The sequence below is a fragment of the Peromyscus maniculatus genome, chromosome 17 (genome assembly GCF_049852395.1).
Source record: "Peromyscus maniculatus bairdii isolate BWxNUB_F1_BW_parent chromosome 17, HU_Pman_BW_mat_3.1, whole genome shotgun sequence".
NCBI lineage: Eukaryota > Metazoa > Chordata > Mammalia > Rodentia > Cricetidae > Peromyscus > Peromyscus maniculatus.
Genome location: NC_134868.1, coordinates 13,387,964 through 13,402,694, shown reverse-complemented (window position 1 = coordinate 13,402,694; position 14,731 = coordinate 13,387,964). Strand labels below are relative to the sequence as shown.

Below are 14,731 nucleotides of genomic sequence, written 5' to 3'. Positions count from 1 at the left end.
GTTATATGTCCTAATCCTTTCATATAGTGCCACTCTCTATGAGCCTATGGGGGCCATTTTCATTCAAACCACCACACAGGGGTCTCTACATAACCCTGGCATCTTGAAAGTCACTATGTATATCAGGCTGTTCTTGAACTCACAGAGATAGGCCTGCCTCTGCTTCCTGAGTGCTGGGTTTAAAGGCATGTGCCACCATGCCTGGCCATTTCGTCTGAATTCTTACTAGAGTTTAATGAAGAGAATGAAAAATAAGTAAATTATTTTCTCCTTATCTCCATGAGCCTTCTATAATAGACAGTTTGTGCCCACAGTTTAGCAGTTTTACTACTTTAAAGAATGGCAAAAATAAGAATCTGAGCTCCAATGCCTAAGAATGTGTATTATAGATTATTCAGGGCATATATGAAGTAGAAAAAGGTAATATGTGTAGAAAGTAAGTGTGGTGTCTAGGTTTTTAACATAAGTCAGAGAATTACTTGACTCTGATTGATTTTTATCAGTTAAACTTTGTTTCCTGGAACTCTTTTAGTTATTGTTGTAGTTATGGTAACCATTGCTGTGATGAACACCATGACCAAAGCAACTTGGGGAGGAAAAGGTTTGTTCATCTTACACTTGCGCATCACACAGAGTTCATCATCAAAGGAAGGCAGGGCAGGAACCTGGAGGCAGGAGCTGATGCAGAGGTCATGGAGGATGCTACTTACTTGCTTGATCCCCATGACTTGCTCAGTCTGCTTTCTTCCAGACCCCAGGACCACCTGTTCAGGGATGGCACCACCCACAGTGGGTTGGGCCCTCCCTCATCAATCACTATTTAGAAAATGCCTTACAACCCGATCTTATGGAGGCATTGTCTCAGTTGAAGCTCCCTCCTCTGTGTTGATTCTATCTTGTATCAAGATGACATAAAAGCAGCCAGTACAGTCATCTTTACATCTTCAGAGGTTGGTATATTATGACAAATAGTTGATACTAAATAATTCTTTGTTTAGTAAGTCAGAAGAAAAGAGAAATCATGTTTAAATAATCTTTAAAGATTTTAAGTGTGTATTTGAAAGCAACCAGTCATATAAACCCGCTTAATTAAACCAACTAAGGCAATAGCTGCTGAGTGAAGCTGCACTTTTAAAATATGTTAAGCAGATAGAATCATGTATACGTAAGAGTGTGATTATGTATACATAATCAAGGCTGCTGTACATATGATCATGTTTTTTTGTGAGGTACTGTGCAATAATTCTAATAGTGTGTGCTGGTTGGCGTGTTATGCTAGCAAACACTGCGCGGTTCTTGTTTTGGAATGGCAAATTAAACATGTTTTACTTCTATGAAGGTGAAGTCAGTGCCATCATGATGCAAAGCAGAGAGATTGGAGGCAGGTGGTGGTGTATGCTTCCAGGACCATGAAAAGGAACCTTCCCAAGTAGCCATCCATTTCAGATGACATGTCTGAGCATGATGCTTGGTACTTCATCTGCCCTCCCTGAGCTCAGGCTTCTGTAAACAGGGAAGTAGCAGAGCAGGTTGCGGATTACCTGGATATATGCAGAGGCATGCTGAATTCAGACCAGATGCCTGTAGCTGATCTCAGTTTTATAGTGTGTTATAGTGTGTCTGCGAGAGGACAGCACATGTGCACTTCAGAGGTATATGACAAACCTACTCCAGCCAACAGTGCTTGGGTCTCAGGAAAGTCGTGTGGAACTGCAGTACCATCTGGAATAGCTGAGCATCCTAGTAATTGGCTCTTAAACCAGTGACAGATATTACCTAATCCTAGAACATTCCTGTGATGGAAGTTCTAAAGAATTTCTTTTAAATAATATGTAAGGCAAAGGACTTTAGACTACTATCATTCATGGGGATATAATACAGTACATTTTAGATTTTTCTTTTCAAAGATTTGTTTTTAAATGTGTGTATGCGTAAGTGTGGGTGCCATAGAAGCCATGGGTGTTAGATTCCCTGGAGTTGGAATTACTGGTGCTTTTGAGCCATCTCACATGGGTGCTGGGAATGGAACTTAGGTCTTCTATAAAAGTAGCAAGTGCTCTTAGCCTCTGAGCCATCTCTCCAGCACCAGATTTTAAGTTTTTACAGCTAAATTTCTTATTTAAAATATTTTTATGTTTCAGTTGTTGCTTTAAAAAAGTTGAAGAAATGATTATTTGTAGAACAAAAGTTGGACATTTAAAAATGTTATTGGGAAACAGTCATTATTTCATGACTTATTTTTCAGAACATAACTTAATTATTTTCAAAAAGAAAAAAAAAAAAAAGCTACAGGAAGTTGATATGCCATACGAGCCAGGGTCTAAGTGGACCCAGACAGTAACTTGCTCGCCGACTTCTTTCTCCTCTCCAAATGTAAACACACTTGATGGTGTGCTGTCAGTTTCCTGACTACTGGGGCTGGCTTATTTGCTTGTGTATTTGTTCCTACCTACCGTATTTATCACGATGACTGACATATGTAGTAGATGTTAGGTACATGTTTATCACTTTTAATTTGCTGTCTACACTCAGCATATTTACATTCTTTCATAATTGTCAGCAAAAGATGCCAAAATATTAAAATAAGAGTAAAGCCAATAACTGCTATTACTTTTTCCCTAACATCCATTTTACTGTAAATAAAGTGCATCATATAAATATAAAATGAGTCTTGTTAAGATTTTGAAGTAGTGTTAAGATTTTACTTATTTAAAAGTAGTAAATAATGTGATTAAAACAACAGAGACCAATACACACACACACACACACACACACATCTCTTCTTTACAGAGAAAGTGTTTATTTTGTTTCTGCTTTCATGTTCTACAAGAAAAAAAGAAAATAATAAGTATAATTTTAATTTGGAATTTAATGCTCAAAATGGCTGACTCTGTGATTTGTCCAAAATAGGCAAAAAGGACCGCTAGCTGTAGAGAGGGCGAAGCAAGTGGAAGAATTCCTCCAGCGGAAACGGGAAGCTATGCAGAATAAAGCCCGAGCCGAAGGACATGTGGTATGGCGTTTTTTTCCTTGAGATTTTGAACATATCAGTATTCAAAGTTAAGGCCTGGAGTGTGTGTAAGTGTAAGTGTAAGTAAAAAGAATTATGATGTAGCAGTCTATTTATAATAAAAGATATTGAAGGTGTTCAGCATAATATACAGATTATATTTTCATATATTGTGTTTATTAACCTGTTCTCTGATATCTTTTGATGGTATCTTTATGACAACGGTGAAATTACATCATTATTTTACATTTTGTTCTTTAGAAACGGTGGAAATGGGTAGGTATTCATATTAGAGAAAGAAGTTCTTAAATTGTTAGATTTTTTTCCTCACACATTTTTTGTTTTAAATACTTTCAAGTAGCAAAGAATTTTAGAAGAAAAAAAAAAGAGAAATAAATGTTTCAGTGCAGATATATAAAACTGTATTTGTTGAAAAGCATATTAGAAATCAAACTACTTTAAAACATCCAGTTAAGCCAATTATAAAATTAAGTCATTTATCTAAGAAAATATTAAGTTCCGTGGTAATCATCTAAGTAGTTGAAATTCTCCATAGTTCTTAGTTGCAGTGTGCCGCAAACATCTTTTGATCTTGTGCTCATAAAGCAACTGAGGATTGCTTCTGTCTGTTCATCTCCCCACGGAGCCTCCTGTTCATGTAGGATATGTTTCAAGCTATTTTGTTAGACTTATCACACATGTATTAAAGGCTCATAATTGGTAACTTTGCAGGTTTATTAAGTTATTCAACACAAGACTTTTTCTCCTTTGAGGTTATATTATAAAAATATAGTTACAGGTTTAATTGGCCACTATTTATGTTTTTAACTCACATTCTCCAATTACTTTCTTAATATCTGGAATGAATATGTATTTGTGACCCTTTTCTAGATGGGAAAAGATAATTTCTTGCCCTCTCCCTATTAATAACCATCTGAAATAATTTTGATTGCTTTTTTTTTTTTAAAGGGCTTTTAAACTGCTGTATAGCCTAGGCTGGCCTCTAACTCCAGATCCTCATGCCCGGGCTGGAGGGATAGCTCAGCCATTAAAGGCTAGGCTCACCACCAAAAATATAAGATCCTCATGCCCAGCTGAGTGCTGGGATTGTTGGTATGCACCAGCATTCCTGGCTCTGGTTGCAGATTATTATTTAAAATGGTTACTGGAACTGGAGATGGCTCTACAGTTAAGAGTGCTTACTTAGCTCCTGCGAAGGCTCCGAGTTAGATTCTCAGCACCCACATCAAGTGGCTTACAACCAGCTGGGGACCCAGGGGATACCCTCTTCTGGCCTCTTCAGTGCCTGTGTTCACTTGTACATACACAGACAGACAAGACATACTCATAATTTAAAATAAAATTTAAAGAATCTTAAAAAGTGATAATTATTAGAACTGTCAAGATTTAATGACTTTTTCCCTTACTGTTTTTCCTTAATCTTCTATCATCAGTTTATTTTGCTTAATGTTAGAGAATTTCCTCTTGTATTTTGTTTAAAAAGATACTTTGCAAAATTTGTAGAGAAAATGCCTTTATTTTTTTCCTTACACTTTAGCAATACTTTATGGTGATTTTAACCTGCATTTGTAGGTCTGAGAAAACATTTTGCCATTTTTTTTGTCTTTTCATGTATATGTATGTATGATGTATTCACATGGGTATGGGAGCACATGTGTGTCTGGGTGTATGTGGGGACTGAAGTTATCAGGCATCTTCTTTGATAACTCTTCTGCTTTATTCTTTGAGGCAGGGTCTTTCAGTCAAACCCAGAGCTAACCAGTATGTCTAGTCTTGGCAGCCAGCTTGCTCCAGGGATTCCCCAGTCTCCATTTCCAAGCTGCCATTCCAGGCAGGCTGCCACGCCCACCTGACATTGACTTGGGATACAGGAATCAAACTGGTTCTTTTGCCTGCGTGGCACAAGCTGTAACTATTGAGCCGTCTCCTCAGCCTTGAGTTTGCCTTTGTTTTTGACAAGCATCTTTGCTGCGGTATTCTATAGATTGAGCACTGTGTATCTTCTGACATGCCCGATTTCTGACAAGAAGCTATCATTCTTTATCTTTTCTCATGTATATTATATGCCTTATCCTGTTTGACTCAGGGAAGCTTTTTCTTTGTGCTAGAAGCAATTTGATTATTAGATAACTCCTGAGTTTTCTTCCTGTTCATTAGTTTCCTGGGTGTGTAGGTTCAAATTTTCAGCCACTGTTTCTTCAAAACAATCCTCCCCTTTTTTAGAATATAGTATACATATTAGACTGCGTGTGCCTCCCCGCTGTGCATTGATGCCTTTTCTTTTTCTCTGTGTTTGGTTCTGGGTGGTTTCTACTGCTGTGTCGTGTCCTGAAGGACATTAATCTACTGTGTATTCTGCTGCTAATCTCATCCAGACCTGATGCTTTTCATCTCATATTTTTGTTTTGTTTTTGCATTGCTAGAGATAAAACCCAGGGCTTCTTATGTATAGGCTATTGCTGTACTACTGTGCTCTACCTCAGTTCACATACTATAGTTTTTAAAAATCTCTTACTATTGACTTGTTTTTATAGTTTTAGTTTGTCTTTATAAACACTGTTTCTGCCTTGAAAATATAGAATGTCATTATAATAGCTGTTTTAATTTTGTCATCTATGAATTCTGTCTTCTCTGCTATTTCTGAGTCTCTATTGATTAAGATTTTCTTATTTGAAAAATCTTTTCCTATTTTTAATATGCCTAATAATTTGTAATACTATGTCAAGTACTGTGTGCTTTATCTTAAGTGTTTTCTATTCTTTAAACATTTGGGGGATTATTTAATTATTTAGGAGTAATTTGAGTCACTGAAGGCTGGCTCTCAAGGTTCCCCGAGGCTGTAAGGAACAGTGTTTTCCCTCATGCTGAGTTGCCCTGTGCTGTGCTGGAGCCTGGCAGGACCTCTGCTGGGTACAGTGCCTTACTGCTTCTGAGGACTTTGTGATGGCTGCTGGAAACACGAAGCATCGCGAGCTGATCAAGCCACTGGCATTATTAGCTGTTGGCCACTCGGTGAGAGACTCTGAAGAACCTCTCCATCCTCTCAGGGCTCCCTGTGCAGCTTTCTCAATCTCCAAATAACGTCTCCTCAGCTAGGAGGGACCTTCCAGCTTTACTTGGCTTTCCTGTCTTGTGCTGCTGCCTAGAAGCTCTGGCCAGACATGAATGGGGCAATTATTGGGCTCCGGCGCACCGCCCTTTCTCCCCCTCACAAGGATCTACCCCATGCTGCCTGTTATCCAGTATTTGAAAACCATGTTTTCTTGTATTTTACTGAAACTTTAAAAAAATTTTTTTTTAGTGTAGAGCTAACCACATTGTTCTGTCATGGCTATAAACAAGTCTTTGATTTAAAAATAGTTTTATTTCTCAGAATTTTATACATGTATACAATAAAACACTGTATCTATCCTCCATTACTCCTCTATTTCCCCTAAATCTCCCTAACACACACACCCACTAAGTCCAGCTAGTGTTTGCCCATATGTGCATGAGTGTGGGGCCCTCTAGTGGAACATGGGAAACCTATCAGTAGCCATATATCCTCAGTGAAGAATGAGTCCCCTTCACCAGCAGCAACTCTACATTACCAGTAGCTCTTCTCTATGGGGTAGGGCCTGGAGATAAGTATTTCATTTGTGGCTGGCTTGATTTTACAAAGGTCTTTCATAGGTAACCACAGTGGCTGTGAGTTCGTGAATTCTACAGCCATGTCCTCTAGAGCAGTGGTTCTCAACCTTCCTAATGCTGCGACCCTTTAATACAGTTAGTTCCTCAGGTTGTGGTGACCCCCAACCATAAAATTATTTTCACTGCTACTTCATAGCTGTAATTTTGCTACTGTTATGAATCACAATGAAAATATCTCTGTTTTCCGGTGGTCTTAGGCCACCCTGGTGAAAGGGTGATTTGACCCCCAAAGGGATCATGACACACAGGTGGAGAGGTGGTGTTCTAAAGACAGATTTCACAGCACTTTTCCCCATCCTCTGACTCTTCTGTCATGTTCCCTGAGCCCGTAAGCCATTCTTTTTTCTTCTTTTTTAATTAATTGATTTTTAATTAAAATTTTCATATAATGTATTTTATCATGATTTTCTCCTCCCCACCTCCTGGCCGACCCCATTTTAGGTTCTCTGTTCGTCTGTCTACATCTTTCAAAAAAACAAAAAACTTGTTATACCATGAGGAAGTACACTTTTGAAGGGTTTGTTACGTGCTCGCTTGTTTATTTCCCATGGTACTGTGGCGATTCTGCTCTGCCATCTGCCTTCAGTGTTGCTAATGAGACGTGATGTTTCAGACACACTCCCTGTAAGCAGCTGTTTCTCTGATAACTTAGGGCTATTCTGAAGTTTCACTTGATCATTTTTCGGTGGTTTGGTCTTGTTTTATTTTTCATTGACTTGACACAGATTCTCACTGATACATGTAGCTCTCAGTATATATGTTCACCTTCCGTTCTGGGGATAGTCTCCCTGATTATCTCCCTGAGTAATGTTTTTCTAAATACTTCACCTTTCCAGGAAAACTGCTCTCAACTGAGATTCTAACCTTTGTGTTTAATGTCCTTTCTTTTGTCCTTCTGTTCATGCCTTTTCCCTCCTTTCAAGCTTGATTTCCCAGCTCACTGATGTGTTAGCTCTCACCTCATCTGCTCAGTTTGTTTTTACTCCAGAACTCTGTGCATGTGTTTGTAGATTCTAGTTTGTTTTCCCTTTAAGCTTCTTTGTGGTGTTCTCATTTGCCTGCCGTTCCTGTTGTCACCTTATTCTTGGTGCATACTGGCTGTGCTGTCTTGGTCCCTTCAGCTTACCGTGTTAGCAGTCCGAAGGTATATACGGCAGTCTTGGATGCTCGTTGTTATAACCGTGTGTGCACTAGAGCTGTTTCCTTTCCTGTGACACTGTCCAGGGAGAGCAGAACGAGTGCGACATACTGCTGGAGGTGACCCCCTCACTGTCCCCAGTGTCACTTGCCATGGAGCATGCTCACACCCCTGTCACCACAGTCTTCCTGACACACTTTTCCTTCTCTAGGTGTCATACTTGAAGCCAATGCTGTCCTCTTTCCTTATCACTGAATTTCTTTGTCTTTGCAGTACCAGTTAAATCCTTGTTTGATTTTGAATGCCTAATGCTAACATGCCCTCCATAAAAGGGCAACCTTTCTCTCTGTCCCCTCTACCGCTCAGAAACAAAAGCAAAATTGCAGCATTAGGAAGGGGATCTGTGTTGTTCAAGGCCTCTGGCTTCTGCTACATTATAGACACTGGGCCCTCACTGAGACTCCTCTTGGATATCCCATTGTTGCCCTGTGTCATGGAGATCCTGCAGCTTTGGGTGTGCAGGACCAGTGGCCCCTTTACGTGCTCCTCCTGCAGATCATAGATGAGGTAGATGTTGCTGTGGGCCAGCTTACATAACCTCAGGGTAGTAGCTGGGTTGGTCAGCACACCAGCTCTCCCTCATTCTCACCACCAGGGTGAGCTCTCCAACACTGCCCTGGCTAGCTCTCCCACTGCAGCAGGTAGCAAGGGGTGGGACCAGTTCTCGGGCTCTGGGGCAGGCTCAAGGCACCCAGACCTCCAGGGCCAGCTCCACTGTGTTGCCCAGGGAAACTGCAGAGCCTGCTGCTGCTCCTGAGTGCTGCAGCCCATGAGGGGGCAGGGCAGCTCCCCTGCTCTCGTGACTTCAGGGCCAGCTCTCCCACCTGCCACAGGTAGTGAGGGGTTAGGGGGGGGGCATCTCTCCCTAGTTGAGTATAATTTATCTCTGTAATTATTTGTAATCAAGTGTTGTACAAGAATATGTACACTAGTATATTCGGCAGAATTATCCAGCAAAACATACAGAAACATTAGAGTATATATTTATGTAAGAGAGGATTTAATAGATTGATTTACAGTCACAAAAGCAGAAAAGTTCCTGTGTGGGAGTTTGTGGGCTAGGGAGGCTGGTAATGACACAGTCTAGGAAGCCAGAACCATCTAGACATAAGATGTTAATACTCTAGTCCCCAGTCTCTGGCAGAGACCTGAAAGCCATGGAAAATTAACTGGTTCAAGTCCAAAGGCTGAGGAACCTGGAGTCTTGATGTCCAAAGCAAAAGAAGTAAAACATGCTTGCTTTAGAGGAAGAGCCAGAGAAATAGGTTGAGTGGTTCCCCTTCCTTTCTTGGCGGTCTTTTTAGAGTTCGTCCTTTGCTCATAATTTTAGACTCTATTTGGGGATGATGGATGAGATAAGGTAAAGGAGCAATTGTATAAACTTTATTATTATTTGTTGTTGTTGTTGTTGTTTTGTTTGTTTTTTCAAGACAGGGTTTCTCTGTGTAGCCCTGGCTGTCCTGGAACTGACCCCGTAGACCAGGCTGGCCCTGAGCTCTCAGAGATCCACCTGCCTCTGCCTCCCAAGTGCTGGGACTAAAGGTGTGCACAACCACTGCCCAGCTAGACTTTATTTTTTAATTTTTTTACATTTTTATTTTAAATTTTGTGCGTGCGTGCGTGAAGAGGTCAGAGGCCGACCTCGTAGAGTCAGTTCTTTCCCCCTTACCTAGACTTCAGGGATCGAGTCCAGGCTGTCAAGCTGGTGTAACAAGCGTCTTCACTCACGGAGTCACCTCACCAGCCCGATCGTTCTGTGTTGCAGCGTTAGGCTCCCAGGAAGATAGACATTTGTGGAGATTTCCAGTCACGTTCTGCCTCCGCCTGTGCACAGCCTCCTCATTACCAACAGTCTGTACCTGGTGGTCCATTCCTTAGAACTGAGAACCCTGCACTGACACATTGTAACCACCGAAGTCTGCGCTTTAGGCTAGGGTTCACCTTTGGGCTGTACACTTGTAGGTCTGCAGATAGGAAGTGGCACATGACCACTTTCACTGCCTTCAGAGGAGCTGCCTGTGAGGAGCTGCAAGGGTTTCATATGAGAACATACTACGCAGACTCTCCACAGAAGAGTTTCTTTTTAAGTTGACTTATAATCATAGTAAAATTTGCCGGTGTTAAGTATGTCCTGATGAGTAACTGACATATGCATATAATCATGTGCGTATTGCTTTACCACGTTACCAAACGTTGCTGCCATTTCCCCAGTTTCCTTGTGCCCCTTCAGTTGATCACTTCCCTACCACTGATCTGCTTCCATTCACTATGGTGCTGGAACTTGTTTTTTAGACATTTACTGAAAATTCTGAGTCATCTAGTACTAGGTTCAAGGTGTGTGCCACCATATCTAGCCATATTAGTTTTCATTCCTGAGTTACGTTCTTTTGTATGGCTGTCCCACAGTTAGAGTATCCATTCCTCTGTAGAGGGACATTGGCGTTGTTTCTAGTAATATAATATGGTCATTCAGTATACTCAGTTATACACATTCCCGGATAATTGACTCTCCTCCCTCCTGTTGGAGCCTGTTTTCTGGGTTAACTTGCCTTATTATGTGTAACTGAGCTGATATCTGTGATTGCACCTTTAGACATCACTGGAGAAAATCAAAGCTATGAAGATCATGTTTGAACCATTTATGATTTTCACTTTCAGCATTTTGTTATCTTTGATGCCATACTGTCATTATTTGGGGCCCTTATCACACTAATTATGTCCTCTCTCTTTTAGCAGTCCTTCTTTAATCATACCTTCCTATAACCTCTAATTAGGTTTCTGTTTCTCCCATCATTAACTCTGTATAAGTCATAGACAGACTCCTCAAATGAATGAAGCTTTATTTGTTTCTAGTTCCTTATCTATTATTTTAACTCTGTAAACAGTTTATTACCACACCACCATATTGAAAGAAGTCACTAGTGTCCATCCTGTGAAATATGTGCTTTTCTGTTGGTTTTGTTTGTTTATTTGTTTTTGTGGTGCGGGAGATTGAACCGAGCACTTCTCATGAACTAAAGAAGTGATGGACCATTGCATTGCCAGCCCAGCCGAACCATTTGTGATCCTCATCTCACTTGACCTTCCTGTGGCATCTGAACGTGACTGTGAACGTCCTTCCTTGCCTTCTGCAATTTACCCTGAACTCCTCTCCCTCGATTTCCTGGCATGTTCTTTTGTGTAATTGTTATTTTTTTTCTTCATTCTTTACATGTTAATGCTCTTTGGGACTTTGTCCTTAATTGTTTCTTTTTTTCCCCTCTTCCCTGTTTTTTTTTTTTTTTCAAGACAGGGTTTCTCTGTGCAGCCTTGGCTATCCTGGAACTCCCTCTGTAGCCCAGGCTGGCCTCAAACTCACAGAGATCCACCTGCCTCTGCCTCCCGAGTGCTGGGATTAAAGGCGTGCGCCACCACTGCCTGGCCTTAACTATTTCTTTCTAGAAGTGTTGTGGAATGATCTCACTGACAGTTCTACAGGCACTTGTGTGTACACATATGTGTAAATCAGCCCTCTTCCCAGCTTCTGACACTGTTCTAGCTGCGTTCTGTATTCATTTCTCCATACTGCATTGGTGTTTGTTTTTCTTTTCTTTTCTTATAATTTACTTTTGTGTGCCTGTGTGTGTATGTCATTACACATGTCAGCGCCCTTGGAGGATCCTCTAGGAATAGTTATAGGTGATTTTGAGGCACCTGACATAAGAGTCTGAGAACCAAACTCTAGTCTTCAGCAAGAGCAAACACCCTTAACCATCTCCCCAGCTCCAGTACTTCATTTTTTGACATTTACTTTTAAAATTACCGTACAATAAGAATGACTTTATCTTCAGTTTTATGAATTTTAACACATATATAAATGCATGTAGACAAGTTACAGAAAAACTTCATCATGCCCCAAATTATTTTTGTTAATTTTCTTTTTTTGTGTTTGTTTAAGGATGTATTTGTGTGTGAGCTTAATCAGGGTTGTCTGTGTAGCCATGGGTTTGTTTACTGTTTGTTGCTGTCACTGGAGTGTGGTAAGCTCATCAGTGGTGCACAGCTGAAGACGTCTACCCCTCCTCAGAATTCATCAGTCGTGTGTTCAGCAGGCCTTAATTTTGTTTTCCTTTTCTTTTTCATGAAATAAGTTACCATGATTTAGTCACTTTGAACGATACACATTTATTGACTCGTGGTTTCTGTGAGTTAGGTCTCAACACAGTTTAGCTAATGTCCTTCTTTCTACTCTCACAAGGCAATAAAGAAGGTCACTGGGACTACATTCTTATCTGAAGACTCAGTAGGGAAAGGGGTTTACTCCCAGGCTCATTCAAGTTGGTGAGAAAATTAATTTCTCTGTGCTCATGGAATGAAGGTCCCCACTGCTTGCTGCCATCTTAGTTGGGGTTTTATTGCTGTGAAGAGACACCATGACCACAGCAACTATTGGAATGGAAAACATTTCATTGGGGCTGGCTTACATTTCAGAGGTTGAGTCCATTATTGTCATGGTGGGAAGCATGGTGGCACACAGGCAGACATGGGGCTAGAGAGGTAGCTTAGAGTTCTGCATCAGGATCAGCACGCAGCAGGCAGCAGGAAGAAAGAGCAACACTGGGACTGCTGGGGCGTCTGCAACCCAGAAGCCCTGCCCCAGTGACACACTTCCTCCTCACAGCCACATCCACTCCAGCAAGACCGCACTTCCCAATAGTGCCACTCCCTGTGAGCCTGTGGGGCCATTTTCATTCATATCATCACACTACCTTTTAACTAGAAGTTCCTCTTCCTTTGCAGAGGCCATTCATAGTCTTGGAGATCAACCCAAGTGCCTTTCCAACATGTCTTTTACGTTCTCAAGCAACTACAGTCTATGTAGAAAGTATTCTTCCAAGACAGAATGATACATAATGTGACAGTTACCGGCTCTCCATTAGTCTTTTCATAGTCTAGTGGTTAGAAGCACATCATACTCAGAGGAAGGGACTGTACTGCACACGTAAGTTTATGAACCACATTCTCAGTGTTTGACTTTGTTTTCTTTTTGAAGATCACTTTAGTTGATGGCAATATAAACATTGCAGTTTCATTTTTAAGTGTTTCTGTAGTATTTCTAGTTCTGTCCTTATTTTTAAGGTACCTGAATGATTGAGGGTGAGTCATTTTTGTAGTGAATATATACTTGATTCATTTGTTTTTTTAAAAAACTTATCAAATGACCTCTATCTTTTAATGGTCTATTTACATAATTGGATAATAACATGACAGTATTTTTGTTTGTTTCTTTTGTTTTTTTTTTTTTTTTTTTTTTTTTTTTTTTTTTTTTTTTGGATTTTCGAGACAGGGTTTCTCTGTGTAGCTTTGCGCCTTTCCTGGAGCTCACTTGGTAGCCCAGGCTGGCCTCGAACTCACAGAGATCCGCCTGGCTCTGCCTCCCGAGTGCTGGGATTAAAGGCGTGCGCCACCACCGCCCGGCAGTTTCTTTTGTTTTTTGAGACAGGGTGTCTCTGTGTAGTTTTGGCGCCTGTCCTGGATCTCACTCTGTAGACCAGGCTGGCCTCAAATTCACAGAAATCCTCCTGCCTGTGCCTCCCGAGTGCTGGGATTAAAGGTGTGTGCCACCACCCCCGGCGACAATATAATTTTTATATGTTTGGATTAGTTATGTTTTATCATTTTATGTTTACTTTCTTGATTTTTGTTCTTTTGGTTCTTGCTGCCTTTATCTTATCTGGGTACTTTTTTAATATTCCATTTTAATCATTCATATCATTTTGATTATATCTTTGTGTAACTTTTCAGTAGTGATTGCCTCAGTGACTAAGAGTGCATACTTTCATTTTTCACAATCTATTTATAAATTATGTTTTATGTGTTAATTCAGTAGTATGATGGTTAACTTTAGTTGTCAACTTAACACAACTTAGAGTCACCTGGGAAGAGTCTGAATGAGGTATGTCTGCATTGGGTTGGCCTGTGGGCATGTCTCTGGGAGATTATTTTATGTTAATTGATATGGGAAGACCCAGCCCACTGTGGACAACATTGTTCCGTAGGCAGGAGGAAGTCTTGACCTCTGTGAGTCTAGGAATTAACTAAGCAGCAAGAAAATGAGCATGAATGTACTTCTCTCTCTGCTCTTGACTGTGGCTGTGACTTGACTTGCTACTTCAAGCTTCTGTCACTGTGAGTTCTGTGCAGTGATGGACTGTAACCTGGAATTATAAGCTGGAATAAGCTCTGTCTGTTAAGTTCCTTTTCATTGGGGTATTTTATTAGAGTAACAGAAATGAAGCTAGAACGAGTGAGAATGGAAAACGCTGCCACCATGGTGGCTCCTTTACCTTCTCCTTGCAACCAGGGACATTAGTATATTAGTTGGTGTGTCTGTGTGTTACTGGATATTGAACCCAAAAATTTGCACATGCTGAACAAACACTATCACTGAGCTATACTTCCAGCCCTTGATTATTCCTTTCTATTATCTAAGTTAAGAACTAAGAGAAAGGGAACATTTACCATAATTATTGTTCCCTTCCATCCAATTTTCCAAGCTTATGTCCCTTCTGTCCAAATAATTCCTTCTTATTTATTTACTTATATTACATTTTTTCTTTTCTTTAATTGCTTCTTGGCCTTCTGGCTAAGATCACATGTACTTTTGTTTATTTGTTTTGCAGTGCTAAGACTCAAACTTGATATTACATACAAGTAAGCCAAGGGCTGTACCACTTAACTACAGCCTCAACCCTAAAAAAAATTCCTTATTATTATTATATATTATTATTATTATAAAGAGCTTGTAAATTTTAAAAAGTCGTTTAGCAAAG

General features: G+C 40.3%; 1 protein-coding gene across 7 annotated transcripts in view; it reads left to right on the top strand.

Moving 5' to 3' along the window:
- Nek1 (NIMA related kinase 1) overlaps nucleotides 1–14,731 on the top strand; it is a 142,851-nt gene that overhangs the window by 60,932 nt on the left and 67,188 nt on the right. For 6 of the 7 annotated variants that reach the window (XM_076553291.1, XM_076553290.1, XM_042262983.2 and 3 more), the window contains one exon: nucleotides 2,911–3,013. The exons of the other annotated variant lie outside the window; for it this stretch is intronic. In XM_076553291.1, coding sequence (XP_076409406.1) covers nucleotides 2,911–3,013 — 103 coding nt within the window. The remainder of the gene's footprint in view (nucleotides 1–2,910; nucleotides 3,014–14,731) is intronic. 7 annotated transcript variants of the gene reach the window in all.